At 35.2% G+C, this 22994-nt stretch overlaps 1 protein-coding gene across 1 annotated transcript; it reads left to right on the top strand.

Annotated features, from left to right (window-relative positions):
- Positions 1-483: 483 nt before the first annotated feature.
- On the top strand, positions 484-13459 carry MS3_00010913 (uncharacterized protein; the record flags this gene model as incomplete). Its single annotated transcript, XM_051219327.1, has 12 exons — positions 484-600; positions 647-772; positions 3770-3852; positions 5160-5274; positions 6581-6735; positions 7764-7866; positions 8374-8498; positions 9087-9177; positions 10158-10265; positions 10355-10431; positions 11318-11416; positions 13204-13459. The coding sequence occupies 12 exons, from the start codon at positions 484-486 to the stop codon at positions 13457-13459; spliced, it is 1455 nt and encodes a 484-aa protein (XP_051066374.1).
- Between the last annotated feature and the right edge of the window lie 9535 nt (positions 13460-22994).

The following is a 22994-nucleotide window of genomic DNA, read 5'->3' as shown; positions in this document are numbered from 1 at the left end:
TGTCAAATGTGATAAACAAATCTATCAGTGAGATTAGTCTAGAGTCGTACATAATGGCTTCATCAATTCTGAGAAGAAACCGAATCAAGCGGTATTTCTGTTGGATTTCAGTGATCAAATAAAACCTCCAACTTTCACTAGAATAAATGACAGTCAATCAAAGTTTAGTAATTGTTTAATTGATCACGTCTTTTTGTTTTAACAACAAGACTGCTTTGAGATAATAATTTAAGTATTCAAAAATTTATTCAACCTACGTAATATTGATTGTGATCATAAAATGTAGTGAATCTGAGAGTAATTGAGATGTAGTTTTGTTTTTCTCAAAGAAAAATTGAATTTGCAAAAAGACAACATCGTTGTTTATCATTGAATACTTACTAAAAGAGGTTACAAATTAATTAAAACTGTTTGTTTTATCATCCACGTCACCCGTAAAATCTATATAAGTTGCTCTGTGAACATATTAATACCAAAACCTCAATGGAATTTGCTTCCGTTCTGCTTATTTTTAAGAAAATGTCGTTACTGCTTATTACTTTGTATTTTTTTCTCTTGAAGGAGAGACTTGTGGAATGTTTGGTAGCACAAAACTATGCCGTAATTTTGTATTCGATTCAATAATTGTTATTACAATTATTTAAAGAGTGACAGTGAAAATCTTAAACCTAATATACGTCGAAGAAGTGAATTCATCGTTGGTGAAAAATTCCGTGTCCGAGTGGTTCTGAGTGAAGATTTAAAAAACCATTTACAGTATGATTTATTGAAGGTTAGTCAACCATAAGAATGTTATTTGCAAATACATACACGTTTTGTATTTATACGATAGCCCAGTCGTTTGTAATTATGCATTAAATGCTTTAGCTCCAAGGTTAATTCATCATTTATAGCCCCATGTTACTCATTCTATATAAATTTTATCTACGTAATGCACCGAACATAAAATGTGCGATTACGTTTGTGGATACATTTCGGTCTAATATTTAACGCATTGTTTCACTTTTTATTGTTACACTTTTCAAAACTTGTACATGCATTCAAGAACATTAGGCTGTTTAAAACGTTAGTTATTACAACTGACTTCAAGGATTCTGACATATGCTCTTAAATACGATTTATGTATTGTTTCATGGTCATGCAATACATACCAACTAACTATAAAATTCGTGTTCTCACAGATGGAAGGTATAATTGAAGAAGTTGAAGTTTATAAGACATTTAATGGACAAATTATTTTATCTAAACACTGATCTCAGAAATGATAAAAATGTCAGGCCAGAAATACGAGAAAACTGCCTAAGCAAACGTAGTGTTATTTTTCGGACAATATTGTCTTCTTAAAACAAAACCAAACAGTAGATTACTACTATGCAAATATAATTCAGTCAGTCAGTCAGTCAGCTACAATGTAGGACCAGACGCACATATGTATCAGTTCACATTGTCACCCCTCATAAGCACAAGACAGTGAACACCGAATTTATAGAAGGAGTTACTTCAATGGTATTAATATATAAAAAACATTGTGCGTATTGACATAATACAAGAAGAAACAACTAGTTCGCAAAACGAAAGATATTAGGCAATTTTAATCTCACAGTTTAAGGAAAGACAGAGAGTGTATACACCAACCCCATTGTGATCGATCTTGAGCCATGTCACATAGAGTCTTCAACCATTGGTTATGATAGTCATGCGGACCCCAACCAAGTAGTCTGCATCTACCAACATGGCTCAGACTACAGGTTAGTGACTTCAAGGACTGATCCCATGTTTTGGTTTGGCCACCCCTAACCTTCCTCCAACCATCCACAACACTAGTCAGCATTGCACATCGTGGTAATCGGTGTTCAGGTATACGTAACACGGGGCCCAACCATCTCAGTCGATGAAGATTCACAGTCTCATCAACTAATTTACCATCACTCCATAATACCTTGCATCTAACCTCACTATGACTTACCTGATGAACCCAGCTGATACGGGACATATTTACGTGACATGTGACATGATCGAATATTAGTGACTTACGAGTATCTTCTACAAGTTTCGCAGCCGCAAACTAAAACAGAACGAACTGTCGCACAGTATAATCGCCCCTGAATTGATAGACCGATATCTCGCCCTCACGATGGCTGACGAATTGGCAAAAGCCAAACGAGCTTTTGAGTTCATGAAGAGATTTCGTCAGATACCAACATATTTAGGCAGATCAGACTTCCAAGATAATTTAAGTCGTCGACGCATTCGACCACTTCATTCCCTATTCTTAGTTCATGTATTCACACAGCCCAAACCTGAAGTAACGACGTGAATTTCAAAATAGGAAGAAACGCATTGCAAACGTCCTGGCATTATCGCTCAGTGCCACCAAACACTCTGCATTTTATCAGCGTCTTCGTCAAACAGAACTATATCATCTGCATATTCTAAGTCGATCAGTGCACCTCCTGGTGGGAGATCTATTCCTTAAAATTCAGTCGACGAGAACACTATTTTCAGCGGTAGGTCTATGATGAAGTAGAAAAAAATGGAAATAGTGGACAACCTTGTTCGACGCCACCAGAGGTTGCAAAATCAGATGGTAGTTCGTCATAAGCTCTGACTCGACCAGTGGTGTTTGAGTAAAAGTCTTTCACAAGGTTTATGTACGTCTGAGATACACTATTCAATGAGAGACAATGCCACGGAACCTCTCGATCTATAGAGTCAAATGCTGCATTTAAGTCAAGAATAATCATCATTATCAGTCGCCAATAAGCATGCCTGTGTTCTAAGATCAGATGAATGGCAATAAAAAATCAGAAGGACATCAAGTACAAAGGAACCTGAAAGTGAAATTAGGATAGAGGTGGTCTTAGTGAACTGAGAGCATAACCGCAGTGCTCAACTGCCTAAACTCGGTCACTCACGACCTTTTGTGAGTAATTTCCTTGTTAACTCCGTAATTGTTTGGAATATACCGACGGAGACAGATGTCCGTGGGATAAGGCATGATGTGCATTTTCACGGTCGACCTATTCTAATCATAGCCCTCCTTGTGGGAAGGCAGCATCGCTTTTATGCTGGTTGTCTGAAAGAAAGCTCTTGCTTCCGTGACACCTCTGTACAGTTAGCAGTACGACTTCACCCTTGGATCACAGATTTGCTGCTTTTGGTCTTACCGCTCTTCAACCGACCTGTCTGGCATGTTAGGACCTTGAGGAATTATTGTTCCAGTCAGTATAGCTCGACTGGTTCACCATGATAGGCAAGCCAGATCACCAAGCTAAGGTAGCAGGAAAGGCCAGGATTTGATAAGTGTATGATAAATATCAATACATTGAAAATCTGACACAAGTACATTACTATGAGTGTTTTCAAACGATAGGTATCAGGTCTTTACCATAGAATGTGCATTGCACAATTTAGTCAACGATGTTACAGATTGGGATTCGACAACACTTCAAATCCAGTATTAATTACGGTTAATAATTTATTCATCAATAAACCATGAGTTTAAATGACTAGTCGTCTATGACCATTTCAGTTCAGAATACTGATAGACTAATTTGGGTCACCGATTTCGTCACTCCACTTTGTCCTTCCTAAAAAATTATGAAACAGTTGAGAACCAATAAGATGTATGACTCATTGATCTGTGATAATCATTATTATGGAGTACTGAGAATCTCACCAAGATTAACAGTCACTGAATATTCGATAGTCTTCAAAACTAAACCTGTTTTCATCCTTTGTTTGATTGGAACACTTTTGTGAATTGCAGAGGCAGGTCAAAGATGCTTTGATATTCTGGACAAAGGCAATACAACCGAAGCGAATCTCTACCCAACAAATATTAATAGAACGGTTAGTTTATTAACAGTCATACAAATTGGGTAATTTCCATGTTGTGATATTGTTAGGATTCTCTTTGTTGCAGTTGACCTGTCATCCTAAACATTTATACTGATGTGTGATGTGATGTTTGTTCAGAGAACAAACCACATATATCTTCTGTCTGTTCTCTTACGGAAGTAAACTTGTAGTGTATCAGGGTCACCACTTTATAATACCAACGCCAACATCATTGAAATTCATAAAACTCATCTGCATCTATGACACAAGCTATTTAGGATTTGTCAAACATATCTTGCAGTTAATTTGACTAAATCAACAACATTAGGCAGTATAGTGATTGTGGCAAAATTATAACAAAAACGCACCCTACTCCTCTACCAGTACGCGGGTTTCAATCGTTTCAATGCACCGTACATCTGCGAAGTAAAGTTGAACACTTCCCACGTTTTGTGAAACCTTTTGAAAGATGCTAAGACATTTACTGGATGACTGGCGAACGTACAGTTTGTGAATAACCACTAAAATCTGGTTATTATCACACCTATTACAAAAAGAAACTAGGACAACATATTTATACATTTCACTGAAACTAAGACATTGATGTTACAAATACTTTTGACTTTAGAGTGAACTGATAACAGCAATACAGCAATACAGAGCGCATTGTTCAACAGATTACTGTCATCATAGTAAGCAGACAAACACACTGATATTATGTCCATCAACAATCCATCTAGTGTGATAATGCGTCCAAGAACATTACCAGTCATCAGCTCGGTCAAATAGTTTACTGGGTGCTATCGGTCAGAGTGTGGAGGAAAGCCAGTGCTGACGCGATAAATTGCATTGTTGGGAGAGGATTCCATCCCTATAATTGTTTCATTCCCAACCACTGTGTTCTGAACTCTCTGCATAGTGTCAGGGCTTTCATTAAGCAGACATCTTTTCACACCGTATATCCAGAGGTCGAGTGGTTTCTAGGAAGAGAGTCAACCAGTGAAAACCCGAACTAAGGAGGTAGTGTTTCGAGAACATCTCTGACAGAAATGAATTAAGTTTGAGTAGACTACAGCCTCGATATAAGCAACAGGTGGTTGTCAATGCAGATGGTAGCTGATCGTGTCCATTATTGTTTGAGCAACGAGAAGTTAGAAATTTATTGTGTTTTGGATACACCTCGGAGGTAAACACTGACACAAAACATTGTGGTCGACGGTGGTCGACTTCTTGAATGTGTCATTACACAATGATGTGCACTCAGAGTGATAAATAAACATTTCTTTTCCTGTTGTTTAATCTCCTTTCGAATACATTAGCAATTGCAATGAACGAGTTCGATCACAAATGCGGCCACAATATCATTACTGCGAAGGTGGTTGTAACAAAGTGTCGATATGTAACGGTTTTGAAATCCCCGAGAAGTATCTCCAGGTCAGTTGCCCAGTTGAAATAATTGAATATTTGTCGTACCTTAAACGTGGAGATTACATCTCATCCATCATCAGAAAACATCCAATTTAGTGTAGGCAATAATCAATTCCATCCTCAACAATCCTATGAAGAACATCAGTTATTACTTCACACGAAATAAGAATTTCAGATAGTTTATAAGTTCTTGATTCGTTACCTCTAGGGTATTTTGTGAGTTCACAACACTCTAAAGTGTCCGGGGAAAGTAAATCACGTCTCGATCAACGTTATTTCCAAAACATTACAGTGTAGTTAGCGTAAACCCAGATGCGGTAAATCTACTTATTGCTTACACAGTTACCCTAATGAAATAGGAGAATCGTGCATTAAATACATTATTTGCACATCTTCCTTCAGTTTTCTTTTACGTACTTTGTGATTCTTTAAATTCTGTCGCTGTTACATTGTTACTTGTTTGCCTTCCTGTTCTCTTCAATTCCATCTTGTGCTGGCAGGTATCCCACTTTCGACTGCTGCTAAATGCTACTTTTATCTGTTGGCATAGTTAGCATATACCACAACAGGATCACTAAACGTTGCATATGAATTAACATGAAAGTTATTTCAGTTGGTGCCCATTAGCATCCAGTAAGATACATTTCCGAGTGTCGTGAATTTTATGTGATAAAATTCTTGCTGCTAAACACGTACGCTAGGAAATCTCACTGCATCATACAGATAAATAACCGAACTGTCGAACTCGTTAGTTATCTATGTTATCGCTAGTCTGTTTCGGTGTGGTTAACTTTTCCATTAAATTTCATTATTACCGGGCAGTGATCATGTCATATACTGTATCATTTTCAACATCACTCTGCATATTTTTTTCTCCGTAATAATGCGAAACAGTTAATAATTGTTTTAAAAGCTAAGGGAACTCTGGGAGACACCCATACAGTGTCGCATGATGGACTGTCATTCTTAACACAAAGGTGATTTGTGCTCATTATCGAACATAGTTGAGGTACAGAGATTTGTTATTTAATTTAGATTCTATCAATCAACACTGGCTGAGGAAGTGAAGCTTCAGCGGTTGTGTTGTTAATCGGTATTTTAACTCGGTTATTTGGATTTTTCATGTACTATGAAGGTCACCCTTGAAAAAACAAAACACTGATTTCCAGCTTTGAACAACTTTAGGTGTACATAATAATAATCATTGGATCAGCTGTGACAACAAAAGTAGCTTAAAACATTTCGAGTACAATTTTTACGTTTTGTCCTCTGACAACTTTATGCAAACCTTTCTAATGTTCCGACTCTATAGAAATGTCGTTCATCTGAAAAAGATGTTGTGAAAAAAGTCCAAGTCAAAAAGTCAGACAAAAGTGACTTTATTCTGTTTATTCGTTCGGGTGATTATGGACCTCACACATCGTTGGCTACAGCTGACACTTGTCAGCTGGATTTAGACACGAATAGGTAAGTAACAGATCGGTTGGTGTGTCAAAATTATTGTTTGCGTTCGGTTAAAATCTTATACTGAGACTAACTTATCCAAATTTTAGTACCACAGATGTTCTTGAATTTCCTGTTTCATATCATTCAAGTATCACAACGTCTTAATTGTCTACCGACAATACGGACAATTCGCTGCCAAGCGAAACAAACAAGTGCAATGATTACTTCACTACCTCTCAAAAACCAATATAATTCAGATAACATGCGAGTCAACAAATTAAACCAGTTCGTGGTCTCACAGATATCGTGTTAAACATTGAGATCAAAAATGTTACTTCTTCAAACTCAGCGTCATATGCAGTACACTAGAACGAAAATTGCATTCTCTATTAGCTCTTCACTTGACAATTTTAACTAACAGATTTTCTGAACTGGCTACGATTATTCACTAATTGATTTTATACGGCCGTCGTCAGTGTTGATGAAACTTTAAATTGTGTGGCTTGATTTTGTGAAACAGGAAACACTTCTATACATATGGTTAGCATTTGAGCGAAACCATCACAACCATTCGTGATGCCAGTGATGTCCTGAGTTAGGATTTTTGAACGGTTCACTGAAAACGTCGTACAGTGTTGTGATGCAATTACCTGATCCGGTGGTGGGATGTTATCATGATCAGACATAAAAACTAGGATTGAAAAGAACAGTTGCATGTTTCTGATTCACTATGTACAGTTGCATTAGTTATATAGAAAACAATTTAGGAATCTTTCAATCACACGACAAAAATCTACTTGTTTTCAAAACACTGTTTCAGTCAAAATTTATTTGAAATTTATAAGTCGCTGCATCTTCTTTCTGACTTTTCATTATAAACTACCAATGCTCTGTGATACAATAGCTTCCGTTGTTACCGCAGTTACCTTAAATGCTGTCAACTTTTCAATGATTCGAAAGCTTGTCAGTTATTACGATTTATGCCACTTATCATTTACATTATTCCGTGCCTAATAATTGCGATTGTATTATTTTTGTTTGTAAACAAGACCAATCGCCGGGTCAATTACAATTTTATCAGCTATGAAATATATTGATTACAACCCAGGCGAATTGAAACGAGTTATTATTCATGAATTAGGACATACATTCGTGAGTGAAACAACTATTAATTACACAGTTTACTTATTCTTGTATTGTATTCTTGTAACGATGACCATTGAAGTCACTACACAATGTGCACAATGAAACAGTATTAATAAATTATCATTATCACCTTACTCACAGTTTCGGATAATTTCTCAGGTGTAGTAACCCGCGTGATTTGCAAGGACCTGCAAACTGAAGGACAATTTCACAGCTGTAGTTACATACTTTTGTTACGTTCCATTGTGTGCAACAGAACGTTTTGTTAAGAAAAGCATAGGGATGCTAACAGTCGTTAAGCTTTCGTGAATTGATTTTAACAAACGATTGAATGCCTTTAAATTTATCGAAGAGATCAAGTGAATTGTTTTACTCCACTTTCGATGAGGATGTTAAGAAAATAGCAGAAAATAGCAATAATAAATAAAGTTACTTGACATATGCCTCTTAACGCCACTGGGAGACTCGTTCAAATGATTTCAATCAATAATAAAATATTATTTTATTGAACAGGGCTTCGATTATCGGTTGTTTCCTTACCTACGTCATGATGATGGTAGTCCTAGAACAAGGCGTAACCAACATACTGGTGAACCGGAATTGCCAACAAATGCCAACGAAGGATTAAAAGCTGATCGGTAAGGAACATTTAAAACACTACTCGACTCTCTGTCTTAACATCTTGCGTTAACACAACACTGTCTTATTTAAAATACATAAAACGACGGAGTTCCAAACTCTTTCTCGAATCCAACTCATAGAACACTTTCTACGTAATTATTGAAAATATTCCAGTTTCCTCAAATCATGCTCAACTTTTCCATCCGAACAGTTCGTTTATAGGGTAGATAAGTATTCCATTGCAAATTACTGGCATGAAGTAACTAATTCAATCAGCAACTGGATCATCAGTTGCTCATTGGCAATGAATCGACCCCATTATGAATGACAATCAATGAATCATGGAATGTAAATTTCCCATTCAATTCCCAAATTGTTCAGGGACTGGTCTCATTTGGCATGCGCAGTATTAAAAGCCAAATACCCATTTATATGTGAGAATTTCAGTTCAGATATTCAGGTTAAGACAAACAGACAGAGTCTATACAAGCAATATAACCTTTTATTATCTTAATACTATTCACATATCAGATCAAATGACTGTATTTTCAAAGTACATTTCAAACGTTGCAGTATCAATTTACTTATTGGAACCTTGTTTTCAGAAATACTATAAAATACGTGTCCAGGACATGGCATACAGTCTCCGGTGAGAAGACGTACAAGAGAGTCGCATTAACATTACCAAGTGTAGTCGTAAGTATATCATTGACTTTACACATATTTCACTGATTCTGTGATGTTTTATTGTGGATTACTCCTAGAGCTTGTTTTATTGGCATATGAAGAGAGAAAATGTTTGTTAAATTGATTAATTTGTTCTCTCTCGCCTTAATTAGATAAATGTTATCAATGAATGTTTGGTTCAATATCATAAACAATTCACATCTATCGTAAATTTCCTATGGGAAATCAGGTGTCCTAACTGGAAATCATGAAAAATCAATTTACTTGTGCAAATATTATCATTATACTTTAACACATATATTAGCAATAGTGTGTAGAAAAACAATGGAATTCACGGTCAATCTACAAATCATAGAGTTCAGTGCCAAGTCAGTTCACTTTATACAGAGTTCGATCATTATGTCGATCAAGACACTTCATTGTACTTAGACAAACTGTTGTGTCTTACAGCCAACTAATACGCGTAGACGCGGAAAGGACGATGGAAACTGATACTCTATGCTTGGTGGTTCTCCCAATACTAACTCGCACTGAACGAGGAGGAAGTATAGAAGATCAACGACCACCAGTCCATACTTTTAAAACATTTTATTCATTCTTAGTAAATTATCACCAGTCATCCTTCGTTCGTCTATTTAAAGCTGTCCAAAAACTATCCGTACTGACCTTTGTACTGTATTTACATTGACACACACATATATGGACTGAAGGATTACTTATGTGTCTCTACCACCTCGTTCAATTCACACTTCAGTATGACTCTCATGCAACATTGGTAAGCAGTTGAACGTAACAGTCATTACTACAAATATATCTTAAAAGCCCTTCCATTTCAACATAAAATTACATGTTTCTTTAAATAAAGACTGTCGAATTGCAGTAGTTTTGTTGACTTCAACCAACCTGATCAATGTAGCCTCTTGATGTATATTTGACATTCAAACAAGAATCTAGATTAATTTATTTTTATCTTCTCTTCTTTCAAACAGAACTTTGCAAGAAATCATTTTCGATGCAATGAGCTTGATGCGGTTGATCTAGAATCCGATGGTGGCGATGGAAATAAACATTCACACTTCGAACGACGTCTGTCTATTGTAAGTTTACATTAAATTTAACAAATATCAAGTCATAAATATTCTCTCAAATGATTACTCCAACGTCAATTCTGTGTTTTAATTTTTAGGGTGAAGCTATGTCTGCTACTTGCGACATCATGGCGTCTGTTTCAGGTTTAACTCTCAGCTACTTCAAAGATACTGGGTAAAGTTCAAAACAGTGTGTTGTTGAGTGTGTGAATATGTGTATCGATGGTGAAAATTTCGTTATATTTTCTCACTATGTAACTATAAGCTTAAGACGGTGATAATTAAAATGTATTAGTTTCAAATTTTTGTAAAATGTGAACTGTTACTGTTATGCAGTCTTCCTATTCGAGATCTCGTTCTGCTGCTTGTGTGAGAACGTTGATAAATATCAGGAAGATTTATTAATTAAACTCTAATCGTAAGTGTATGGACAACTTCCCATAAGTATATGTCTATTGCTCCCGGGACATTAAAACAAATATCCGACCAATAGTGTGTATCGGTCTTCTTCGAAAGTCGAACGTTAACCCATAGGTTGCACCTGTCAGAAAATCTAACCTCTCACTTGGCCGATGACCGATCGACTGAGCGTATTCATTCATAATCATCTATATTTTCAGAGAGCCTTCTAGTCCTATAAACTATCCCATTGCACGATTTCTGAAAATGAAATTATCAGAATAATTGAAACTGAAATTAGGCATAACACTAATGTGCTGCTTAACTTCGTGATGACATTTCAATTAAATTCGCTACTTCGATTTTACACATCGTTCAAGTATTCATATAATCCTAGTAGACTGAACAAAAGATTACAATAATGAATAACAATTATGAGTTACTTTTAAATAATTATGTTCGATTAGCTGATCAACCTGATTTACTTTGATCCATTCACTGCATTATTTAAGCTTATAAATTGAACCAATTAAGATTATTGATTGTTAGGAGTTAATCGACAATTCCTGTCAGTGAATTCTTTGAACGGTCAGTAGATTATTATTATTATAAAATATGATGATGATGTTGATGATGATATCTATTAACTCTTCATCTTTCAGATGGTATAATGTAGATATTTCTATGGCTAAACCTTGGGATTGGGGCCGTGGTCAAGGATGTGAATTTATTTTCAAAAGTTGTGGTGAATTCATTAAAAGGCAAGAATATAGACAAATATTGATATACCACATTTTCCTTTTTCTAGTGTGAGGTGAATTTTGACTGACTAGGTTTGTTAAACAGATACTTAAATTACTATCGTTGTCATCAATCATCTGTCGCGGTATATTACACACAGAATTACCTATGGTCAATCTCAATCACAAGCATATAATTTTATTGTTTGTATTTCACTTTGCTGATACTAATTAGATAGAAGTTTTATAACTGCCTTTCATTCAAAATACGGTTGTAAACACAGATTTGATCTATTTCGTAAATAGTAAACTATCAAAACCACATAGCATTTGGAAGATCAAGGTCGTTGATGCATCAGTGTAATTAATCTATGATTTAAAAAAATGTAAGTAACCTAGTTATTTTTACATGAGCTGTTGTTAGAGCAGTAAAATTCCTAAAACTTAACAATATCCTTTACTGATATGTGGCTCGTGAAAGTAAATATGACTGGCCACTGAGCATGAACTGAAAGACACTTATATTGACTACTTAACTTGTAATTTCCTTCCTACTATTGATTTCTATTGCGGACTGACCCAGTATAACTACCCGTAATTCCATTGATTAAAAAGTCTTGTTAAATGTACTCTCTGATTTGTTTTATTAGCCATGAATATCTGGTATCTGGTATAATATGGTCATTCTGTGTAGATAGTATCGATCGCGTATATGGTCTAATTGCTGTAAAATCTGAGCAAACAGTTGTGGTATCGTATCACAACGTACATAGTAGAAACAAGAATGTACTTTTATTTCTGTCGTTATATCATTAACTGGCAAACACTGAATATAACTTGTATTAAGTCGGTGTCAATTGCCATTCTATATAAGTGTGGATGTAAAACTCTAGTTAGTGGGCGAAGTAAATGACAATAAGAAGTGGTCTTTTCTCTGTTATTGAAGTCGGAATTGCGAGTTATCACTTAGTTCATAAAATTCTTAGATGTTTTAAACAAATGTAAATAGTAAACGGCTGTGGTGTCATGAAACTTGATGACTGGTGCACATAATCATAACTAAACAGAAAATAACTAAAATCTGTCAGAAATCTTTGCTCTGAATTACGGTTTAATTACGTTCTAGACACTTTAACGAATATAGATTTCCGTTGATACTCACTTGTAAATTGACCGGTCAATAGTGCCGAACTTTCTTATTTCACAGACAACACAATTCACGGTGAACATATTTTCACCGAAATATCTACTGTCATTAATTCATGTGTCTACCAAATATTTGAATGAAAGTGTACGGTGGTGAGGATTGTTGAATTTAATTGAGATAATGAACCGATCAATGTTCAACCACCTTTTAAAATCCTGGAGATACTGTGCAACCGTTTCGTCCTTCTATGAAACGCCTCACCAGTGGCACTCCAGGATCATTCATACGGGACTCAAACACAGGCATTCGTATACTCACAAACGCTTAAACTTCAAACGTTTGGACAGGCATCCGGCAGTGTTCATACCCAACTTCAAACAATCCCACGACATTGAGCGGTTATCTTCAATTGTCTTCGATGAGTGACTGCCTCATACTGACACAGTTGAACTCCACTGGTTGCATGTTCTCGCTAAAATGAATTTTGGCCTGCTTTTATTCAACTTGCCAGATTAATTCATCATTAATTATTGAAATATGTTGATACAATGTATATGGTCAATCGTAACGTGGTTCACCAGTCTGTTGAACCGATTAATGAATTGCATTTTAACACCTTTCATTTAATTGAGCTGATTATCTGACTTGTTTTTGTTTACAGTAACCGGACGTCATCACCTTGGTGTGATAAAATAATTAATACAGAGTCAATTATTCACTGCATTCCGCATGTGAATGCATACGGAATATGCAATTTGATAAAACACAGTTTACCTCTAAAACCAGAGCATATACACTTCGATAGCCTGCCCAAAATAAGGCCTTCGCAACTAAGTAGGTTTGGAGGAACTGACACTTATGCTGATCACTGTCCATATTTGTCTGTAAGTACAGTTTTATATAGTTGTACATTTTAATCAATATACCAAGATTTGGATTCAAAATAAACCAGTTACAATGCAGTGATACATACGTTTTACTTTGCATTCAAACGATTAACAAACGAAACGCAATATTCACTAATCAATGTTAAACAGAATCGATCAAATAAATAAAATATTTATAACAATCAACCCAATACTCAATTTATTCGAAATTATCAAGTCAAAGCTTGGTAATGATACCTACAGAATCGATCAAAGTTTGTTTTGAGAAAATTAAACCCTAAAGTGAATAAATCAGTCTGAGTAATCGTTTCTCAAATTCTAAGTTAATAATTGCGAAAAATACGTATTGTTACGGCTGTGGTAATCAACTTGGACGCAGTTCACTTCAGAATACAATACTCAGTTATATATGAATTCATTGTTGTTTCCAAGCATATTTAGTGATCACAGACGACGAAAACTCACATACGAACTTTGACATTGTAGACTATTTGACTTTTAGATGATGCTATGTATAAAATCATTCAAGACCAGGATTGTACACGAATATTTTTACATATCAGTTATTTTGTTTAATTTCTAACTACCGCATTGCATCACATATTCAAAGTTTTCTGATTTACTGATCCAAATATTTCGAATTTTATCTTCAGAAAGTGTTGATCTATGCTGTACGTAAACTGTTTTATGATAAAGATGATTTCAAGTGAAAACTAACATCTGAAGCTGAATTCTAAATTTTTGAATAGCTACGTGTCATTGGTGTTACAATTAAATGTGTACGCTGAGGTTTCATTGGTATACCATACAAAACACCATGAATAAATATCCTTCACGAAATAGGACGACTCATATGAATAGTTGAATTTGTGTTGATTTATTCCATTCGGCTATTTCCGGGAGAATGTCTCACAATGCCTAAATGACTCTGTAATCAAGTGATTTGTGAATCTTTTCCAACAATATGGATGGTAGTTGCGATGCCAAGCTGTTTTCTAATTACCGTCACCATTCAGAAAGATCACTTTTAACTGATTGTCCATAGTTTAAACAGTGTGTGTTTCGACTTCTCAACTAACCACAAAAAAATCAACCACTTCACGATTATCTGATATCAACGCTAGTAGTTGGGCAGATAGTTATTGGCAACTACTGAAAAATTACTTTCTCAACACAAAGTAGGGATAAATAGTCGAACACATTTCTAATGTTTGAGTATACAGATTTAAATTGCTCACTACTATTGTTTAATCATGAAGGTTATATACAGTGATTACAATAAACCTATTATACACCTGTTGAGATGCCTTATAATTGGTAAATCAGGAGGAGATTGTTTTGTGACTGTCATTCATAGACCGTCGAATAATTCAGGTAAGTTTGTCGTTAATTTGTGTTGCAAAAGTAATTTGTAGAATTAGGATTTAATCTAAACTGAGATTGAAAAAAGCTTGCGTATTATGACTTGGACATCATGGCACTTATGCAGAATAAACCAATGCATTTTTGAGTTGTATGGGACTCACTTCAAACAGATTACATTCTTCACAGTCCGAATAACATAGCTTTCTGATTAGGACCACGGTGTTCTAATTGATATTTTATGAACTCAGAGTTATGTGTCAATAGTTTGGATAATAATGATATATATTGCATGAAATTGAATCACCTGATTTATTTGTAAAATTCTTGTAGGATGATCAGTAGAATGTACTTTGACACATAATATATTATCATAATTCATTGTTCTGTAAATATTTTCTTCAGATTTTGAACATTGTTGGTAATAAACCACAGAATTCTCACTGTGGAGATACTAATAATCAGAAGTACCTAAGTGAGTTTCCTTTATTCGAACTTACTTACAATGAATACACTCAATTATCATCACACTACTTATTACTGTGAAGTAGCGAAGTATACTATGGAACACTATAATTAGACAGTAACATTTATCTAAAAGAAATATACGGTAAATTATCACGATACCTAATGTTATTGATCTACATACAATGATATAATAAAAACGGAACTATCAGGAAAATATTCATTACGATTTGATTCATGGAACACTGAAAACTGGCTACCAATTAGTATACAGAATTTTAAACTAATTAACGTGTAACATTTCAGTATCCAGAAAATCAAGTAGTGGCCGACTAAGAGTTGTTAACTAGATTTAAACTTCTAATTCTTCTTGGTATCCACTGAGTTAGGGATTTGTTTCACTTTATTGAATGGATTTGTCTCTTCATGTATTGACCTACGTACCAGAAGTTGATAGTGAACACTTTATCCTAAAACGTTTACTGTCAGCTAACATAAGAAGGAGATTGAACTTTTGTTTTTATCTTACAATGAAGACCAGGACAGCAATAATCAATATTATGGAAAGAAGTCACGATGTTTCAATTATGGAACAAAGTATGTGAATGAAAATGGCGATCGGGCATTCGCGGGTTGCTTTAAAGTAAGCTGTATATATGCTATTCGTATGAGATTTCCTTGATTCTTTCAATAATTTTTCATCAGGTGCTACAATTATAAATCCAAATTAATAATCCATAAAATTGGCCAAGATTTAAGGCAATATACATCATTTAAAATGGTAATATGTGAATCAAGAATTATCAGAAGGGGTTTGTGGAGATTTTTAGAAATTTTCACAGATTGAAATCATGAGTCAGTTGAAGCTAGACCACCATTGAAAACCTGGAAGCACTGGACGGCCGTTTCGTCCTAGTATGGGACTCCTCAGCAGTGTGCATCCACGATCCCGCACCACGCAGGGGCTCGAACCCAGGACCTACTGGCTTTGCGCGCGAGCACTTAACCATTAGATCACTGAGCCGGCATCTAACGGTGTTAATGTCTAACTTCAACCAATCCACGAAGTTGTTTGTTATATAAAATCAATTCAGATCGTTAATGTTGGAGCTGACTAATATAAAGTGTTAACATGAATCAGTTTACAAGTGAAATGGAATTGTGCAATAAATGATCAGAATAAATATGGTCAGCATGAGGTGAGAGAGAAAATAATGGAATAAAAGTCGGAAATTACGTAATATGTAGAATAATATGAATTAGGTCAGATATATAGTAGATCGTAGTGGATACTGAATGAACTCCTCAAAACGGTTATCAAGTGTAATGATAATAATAATAACAATGATAAAGATTAATTAAGAACTTTCGTCTAAATTTGAACGAATAGTTTCACAATATTTGGGCGCCGAGTTAATTTGAGACATTAAAAAGAAGAATATATTTGGAAAATCTCAGCAAAATATTGGAAAAAAAAATCTTCCTTCATACAATTGTGTTTTAATATAACAGGAATTTTTCAGCGATTTCCTTGATTTCATAGTTCAGTAGAAAGTAACTTTAATGTCGTCGTTTTTGAATACAAAATAATATGAACGTATATCTTATGCAGACTTTCCAAAATAATACAACCATGCCATTTTGTTCAATCAAAGAAATTATTTATTCTCATTAGTATTTACTTCACCAGCTGACATTATTTTGTATAACTAACTTGTTCATCAGAAAATGTTGATTTATTTTCAATTTCAAGGTGAAGTGTAGTCTTGAATTCAAACATCTAGTTTACTTCCGTGGTGATTGGCGTGAATGTCCAAGAGACGGTGGTATTATGAAAATATATGAAGATAGTACTAGTCATGATTGGATCCAATGTCCTTGTTTTCATGATGTATGCTCTGTGAGTTAAACATAGTCGATATTTTGACTGTCATTTATCTATTTCCTTATTCAGTTTGTGTAGAACGTAGCAACAGAAAACATTAACCGAATTTGAAAATGTCGATAATTAAGTTGTGATTCGTCACTTTCTATGATGAACATTTTCAATGGTGTCATAGGTGCTCACTTGTGAGGCGTTCCATATTACGACAAAACAGTTATCCGGTTCTCTGTTCTTTTTAAGTGGTGCTGTCAATGATGCTAATCTGTGACGCATACAACTTATTAAATATTGACCATTTCAGATTAATTCATATTTCATTTGCAAAAAGCTGAGTGCACAGTATAGATTATTTCTCATAGCTCATACACGAGTGAAATAAATAATCATTACTGTAACGTCGAATTCACTATGCAATTTTAACCACGGTTAAATTAAACAGTCAGTCAGTTAAATGTGACATAAAACTCGACATGTGTATACATTGGTTCAAGTTGCCATACCTCATTAACACAATGAGATGGAAATGTTAGTGGAGATTGCAGAGTAATAGATGTTGTAACAGGATCAGTAGTAACAAAGAACAATAATCATTCAAGAAACGGTTCAAGAAGAAAACAATAACTCAGGAACTGGTAAAAGAAATTTGTGAGGAAGTCAGAAACATAGGTTCTGAAAGAGAACAAGGAGCGAAATCCAGATGCATCATTGCGAATGATTTTAGGACATCCAGTTGAAGATCTCTCAGCATTCGTTACGATGATCACGTGAACCACAACATGGTAAACTGTACCTGTTCACATGGCTCAGTTCACCAATTATTGTCTTCAGAGACTGATGACATGTTTTATTATGGCCGCCTCTAACTTACTTCTAATCTACTTCTATATCAGCCATCATCATATATCGAGGTGGTCTGTGGATGGGTATACGTAATACATGTTTAAATCATCTCAATTGATAAAGATTTACTACCTTGTCAACTGATTTACCATAGTTATCTAGTGCTCTGTGACCAGTCTCAGCATTCTCAACTTCGTAGTCCATAAACATACTAGCAATGATTCAAAGACATCCATGATTGAATACTTACAACCTACAAATATCCTCTATTTTTGGAGGTCATGTTTCACACCTAACCATAAATTGCTCACTACATTTTATTGAACTCGATACAAATCTTCATCTGTGGTCAGTAATCAACTCTACAGAACCAAACATTTCAAATAGAAAACAATAGTGTAATATTCTGTTGTTATGAATAAGCTGAACCACGGACTAAGTGTTCTAAAATTGTTCATGTATAGTGTATGAACGAAACAGTAGACAAACGCGTAGCCACTCACATAGTCGAAAGTTTTCACCTATTTGCATGTTACAATGCGGTCAACTATAACGGAAACAAACTCATAACACGTGTACATGAGTTAGATTATTTCAGCTAATGGAACATAACTTTTTCATGTTTGAAATTAACACAACGCAAATTGAACTGTTGATAAACCAAAAATTTGTCTATCACAATTACTTACAAAAAGTGTATGAGTTTTGTTTTATCATAAATGAAAACACCAACAGCTATTGCTAAGATATGTATGATTAATTTACATTCCAAACTAAACGATTGTTAAATCGATATTGAAGATCGTACAACAAATTACATTATGATTGGATTCAGTTTCTTTCTATTCACTTTCATTCATATTTGTTTAGGTTAAAAAAATACAAGAAAGAAACGAAAGGAGAGAGAAAGAACAAAATCTTATTGCGCAATCGTAATGAAATAAGACGCGTTTTGTAATTAACGAATCACACTAGTTTTATATTGTAGTGAAATTTATCTCATGATCTTAACCATTGAAATTACTATAATATCCACAAAACCCAACTGATATTAATTTATTGTTTAAAAATCCCCATAGTATTTGAACGAAGAATATTGTTTTCGATAAATTCACTTCAGTTACTACAATTCATATATCCAAATTAGTAGTCCGAAAAATGATCAGGCAAGGGCAAAGTACATCATTTGAAATATGTGAATTTAGGATTGTTAAACAATATGGAATAAAATTGTTAATGTCGATATGACTCATATGGAATGTCAACTTGAATTAGCTTATATATTAAGTGCAATTTTAACACTCATGATCAGAACAAATATGGGTCGGATAGGGTGAGAGAAATAATAGTGTAGTTACAATTTCGATCAAATATTTGATAGAAAGTTTTATATGAAAATAATAAGAGATGAATGCGAAATAAATGAATCATGTATTGGGAAGAATTCATAATGATGTTAAACCAATAACAAAAGCAAGATTTGGGAATTTTGATGGAGTTTTGTTCTCTGAGCTGGATGGTTTGGTCGTAGAGCTTTCATCGTTCTTCTGAACGACATCATCAGCACAAACTTCAGATAGAAGTGAAGTGTTCGAATTTCTCCATATGTGTTTCACAGCTTGTTCTGTGCACCTCGATGTTGATTGGTTCTTGTTGACCTTAAATTTATCATTGTTTACTTCTTTGTTTTGGTTGTGTCTCCCCATTGGTTTGATTTTTGTTCCCATATTTATGCATGGTTTTCCTGATTGGTTGATAAATTGGATTGATTTCAATATGTTTGTTGATTGCTGATTGACCTGAGTGCCAGGCTTCTAGAAATTCTCTGGTGTTTTTGGAGTTTCCTCTGTCTAAGATTTCTACATTTTCCCAATCGAATGAGTGTCCGTAGTTATCCACGTGTATTGAAATAAGTGAAGAAATATCATGGCGTTTGACTGCTAATTGATGTTCATGTAGGCGTAGGTGGAGGGGACGTCCGCTTTGTCCGATGTAGTGTTTGTCGCAGTTGGTACAGTTTATTTTGTAGATAATGTTTGATTTGTTCTCCTTTGTTATTTCATCTTTTGGTTTGCATAAGATTGATTGTAGTGATTTTGTTGGTTTGTGTGCCACACCTATCCCGAAGGTTTTCAGCAGTCTCGTTGCAGTTTCTGATATTCCTTGTATGTACGGTAGGGTGATCCTTTTACTGATTTTGTGCCCGTCTTGGGTTGTGATGTTGTGTGCCGTTGGTGCTTTTTGATAAAGTTGATTGGGTAGCCGTTCTTTTGAAATATGTCCTTCAGGTATTTCTCTTCATTTCTTCGTGCTGCCAGTGTGCTGCAGTGTGTCCTCGCCCTCTTGAACAATGTGTGTACGCAGTTGATTTTGTGAGCCCTTGGGTCGTTGCTGTTGTAGTTGAGAATTTGATCTGTATGGGTTGGTTTCCTATATACTTGAGTTTCCAGTTTTCCTGTATCAGTTCTAGTGATCAATATATCCAAAAATGCTAGTTGGTTGTTTGACTCCTGTTCCAAACAACCAACTAGCATTTTTGGATATATTGATCACTAGAACTGATACAGGAAAACTGGAAACTCAAGTATATAGGAAACCAACCCATACAGATCAAATTCTCAACTACAACAGCAACGACCCAAGGGCTCACAAAATCAACTGCGTACACACATTGTTCAAGAGGGCGAGGACACACTGCAGCACACTGGCAGCACGAAGAAATGAAGAGAAATACCTGAAGGACATATTTCAAAAGAACGGCTACCCAATCAACTTTATCAAAAAGCACCAACGGCACACAACATCACAACCCAAGTCGGGCACAAAAATCAGTAAAAGGATCACCCTACCGTACATACAAGGAATATCAGAAACTGCAACGAGACTGCTGAAAACCTTCGGGATAGGTGTGGCACACAAACCAACAAAATCACTACAATCAATCTTATGCAAACCAAAAGATGAAATAACAAAGGAGAACAAATCAAACATTATCTACAAAATAAACTGTACCAACTGCGACAAACACTACATCGGACAAAGCGGACGTCCCCTCCACCTACGCCTACATGAACATCAATTAGCAGTCAAACGCCATGATATTTCTTCACTTATTTCAATACACGTGGATAACTACGGACACTCATTCGATTGGGAAAATGTAGAAATCTTAGACAGAGGAAACTCCAAAAACACCAGAGAATTTCTAGAAGCCTGGCACTCAGGTCAATCAGCAATCAACAAACATATTGAAATCAATCCAATTTATCTACCAATCAGGAAAACCATGCATAAATATGGGAACAAAAATCAAACCAATGGGAGACACAACCAAAACAAAGAAGTAAACAATGATAAATTTAAGGTCAACAAGAACCAATCAACATCGAGGTGCACAGAACAAGCTGTGAAACACATATGGAGAAATTCGAACACTTCACTTCTATCTGAAGTTTGTGCTGATGATGTCGTTCAGAAGAACGATGAAAGCTCCACGACCAAACCATCCAGCTCAGAGAACAAAACTCCATCAAAATCATCCACCTGAGCTACAAATCTTCTCCACCATCTCAAGATTTGGGAATAAACATAGCAATCAGTACCTTTTATAAATTTCGATAGAACAATGAAAAGAGAATGCGATGTATTTGTGCTATACATTTCGAACAATCTGGTCACACATATACTTGTCAAGGCATTTTATATGAAGATTAATAGAAGTCAATTAAATGAAAGTTCAAGCAAAAAAGTAACAAAGGGAGAGAAACAATTTTACATCGTACAGAAAGAATAAGAAATTTTCGTGTTATCATAGTAAAACCTAAGAATCTGAAAATAACGCACTTGAATCAAGAAGTACTAGACAAGCACGAACGAATGTATTGTATTTAGAATTCGAAATCAAGCATTCAACAAGTACAATGAAATCATTAGTTCATTCAAACACCACATCCGCCACAGCTTAAATAGGAGTATAAGTGTCTGTAATTAATTGTATGTCTTCTCAAGTTCATCCTGTGTCTGTCCGACATTGTATTGAATATAAACTTTGTATTATCTATAATGCACTCATGAGTATTAGAATTAACAACCGAAATCGGAACACACTAACCTGCTTGCTGGGATTGGGTAATCAGCATCTCGATTGTGTACTGAAACCGCTGCTACCTAGGATTTGAACCATAGACTTTTAGATTACCCTCCCCCACGAAATAATGTCGGATCTTCATATCCCCAAGTTAGGAATAATGTGGCTTCAATCAAAGCATATTTCTCACATTGACTAGAGTAAACATTAGAAGTGTTTTGTGATAAGGATAAACAGCAGTTGATATGGAACCTGCCACATCACAAGCACTGACCAAACTTGTGGCCATCTTCGTGAATTGCATCCAAACTCCTCAATGAATTTTCCACGTAACCTTGAGTATGCACTGGGTTGGGTGACGGGATGTAGAGGAATGTTTTATATCCTTGTGAATCATTTTACGAAACCTCCCATTACCGCAATCGAAATTTGTATACTTGACATAGTCTAGAAGTAGTTCCTTGAGAGTTGTATAAGGAAGCGAAATGGGCTTTTTCGGTATAGCCAGAGTTTTTAATAAGCTATATGCTTCTTTTCCGATGAATGTGAGGAAATGTGCTACAATATTAACATCCTCATCATCTGTCTTGATCATAGCCCAAACATCGAACCTTTCAAAGTAATCCTCAAAAGCATCAAAATCTGAATGTATATCCAACAACTTCACCACAGGCTTCATCGAGACGCCAATGTAATAATCAGGAGTATTTGAATTATAGCATGAACTAAGAATCCCAGAAATAACGTAATCGGATCAAGAAGTACTAGATAAGCACAAACTAATTACTGTATTTGGAATTCGAAATCAAGCATTCAACAAGTACAATGGAATCATTAGTTCATTCAAACACCACAGATTCCTTTTTATTGATCCATCAGCTCTCTTGAAAGGCTATTCTATCTTCACTTTCTCATTCAGATGTAGA

This window comes from Schistosoma haematobium, chromosome 4 (genome assembly GCF_000699445.3).
Source record: "Schistosoma haematobium chromosome 4, whole genome shotgun sequence".
Lineage (NCBI taxonomy): Eukaryota > Metazoa > Platyhelminthes > Trematoda > Strigeidida > Schistosomatidae > Schistosoma > Schistosoma haematobium.
The sequence above is the reverse complement of the archived record's forward strand: the minus strand, read 5'-3'. Positions and strand labels throughout refer to the sequence as shown.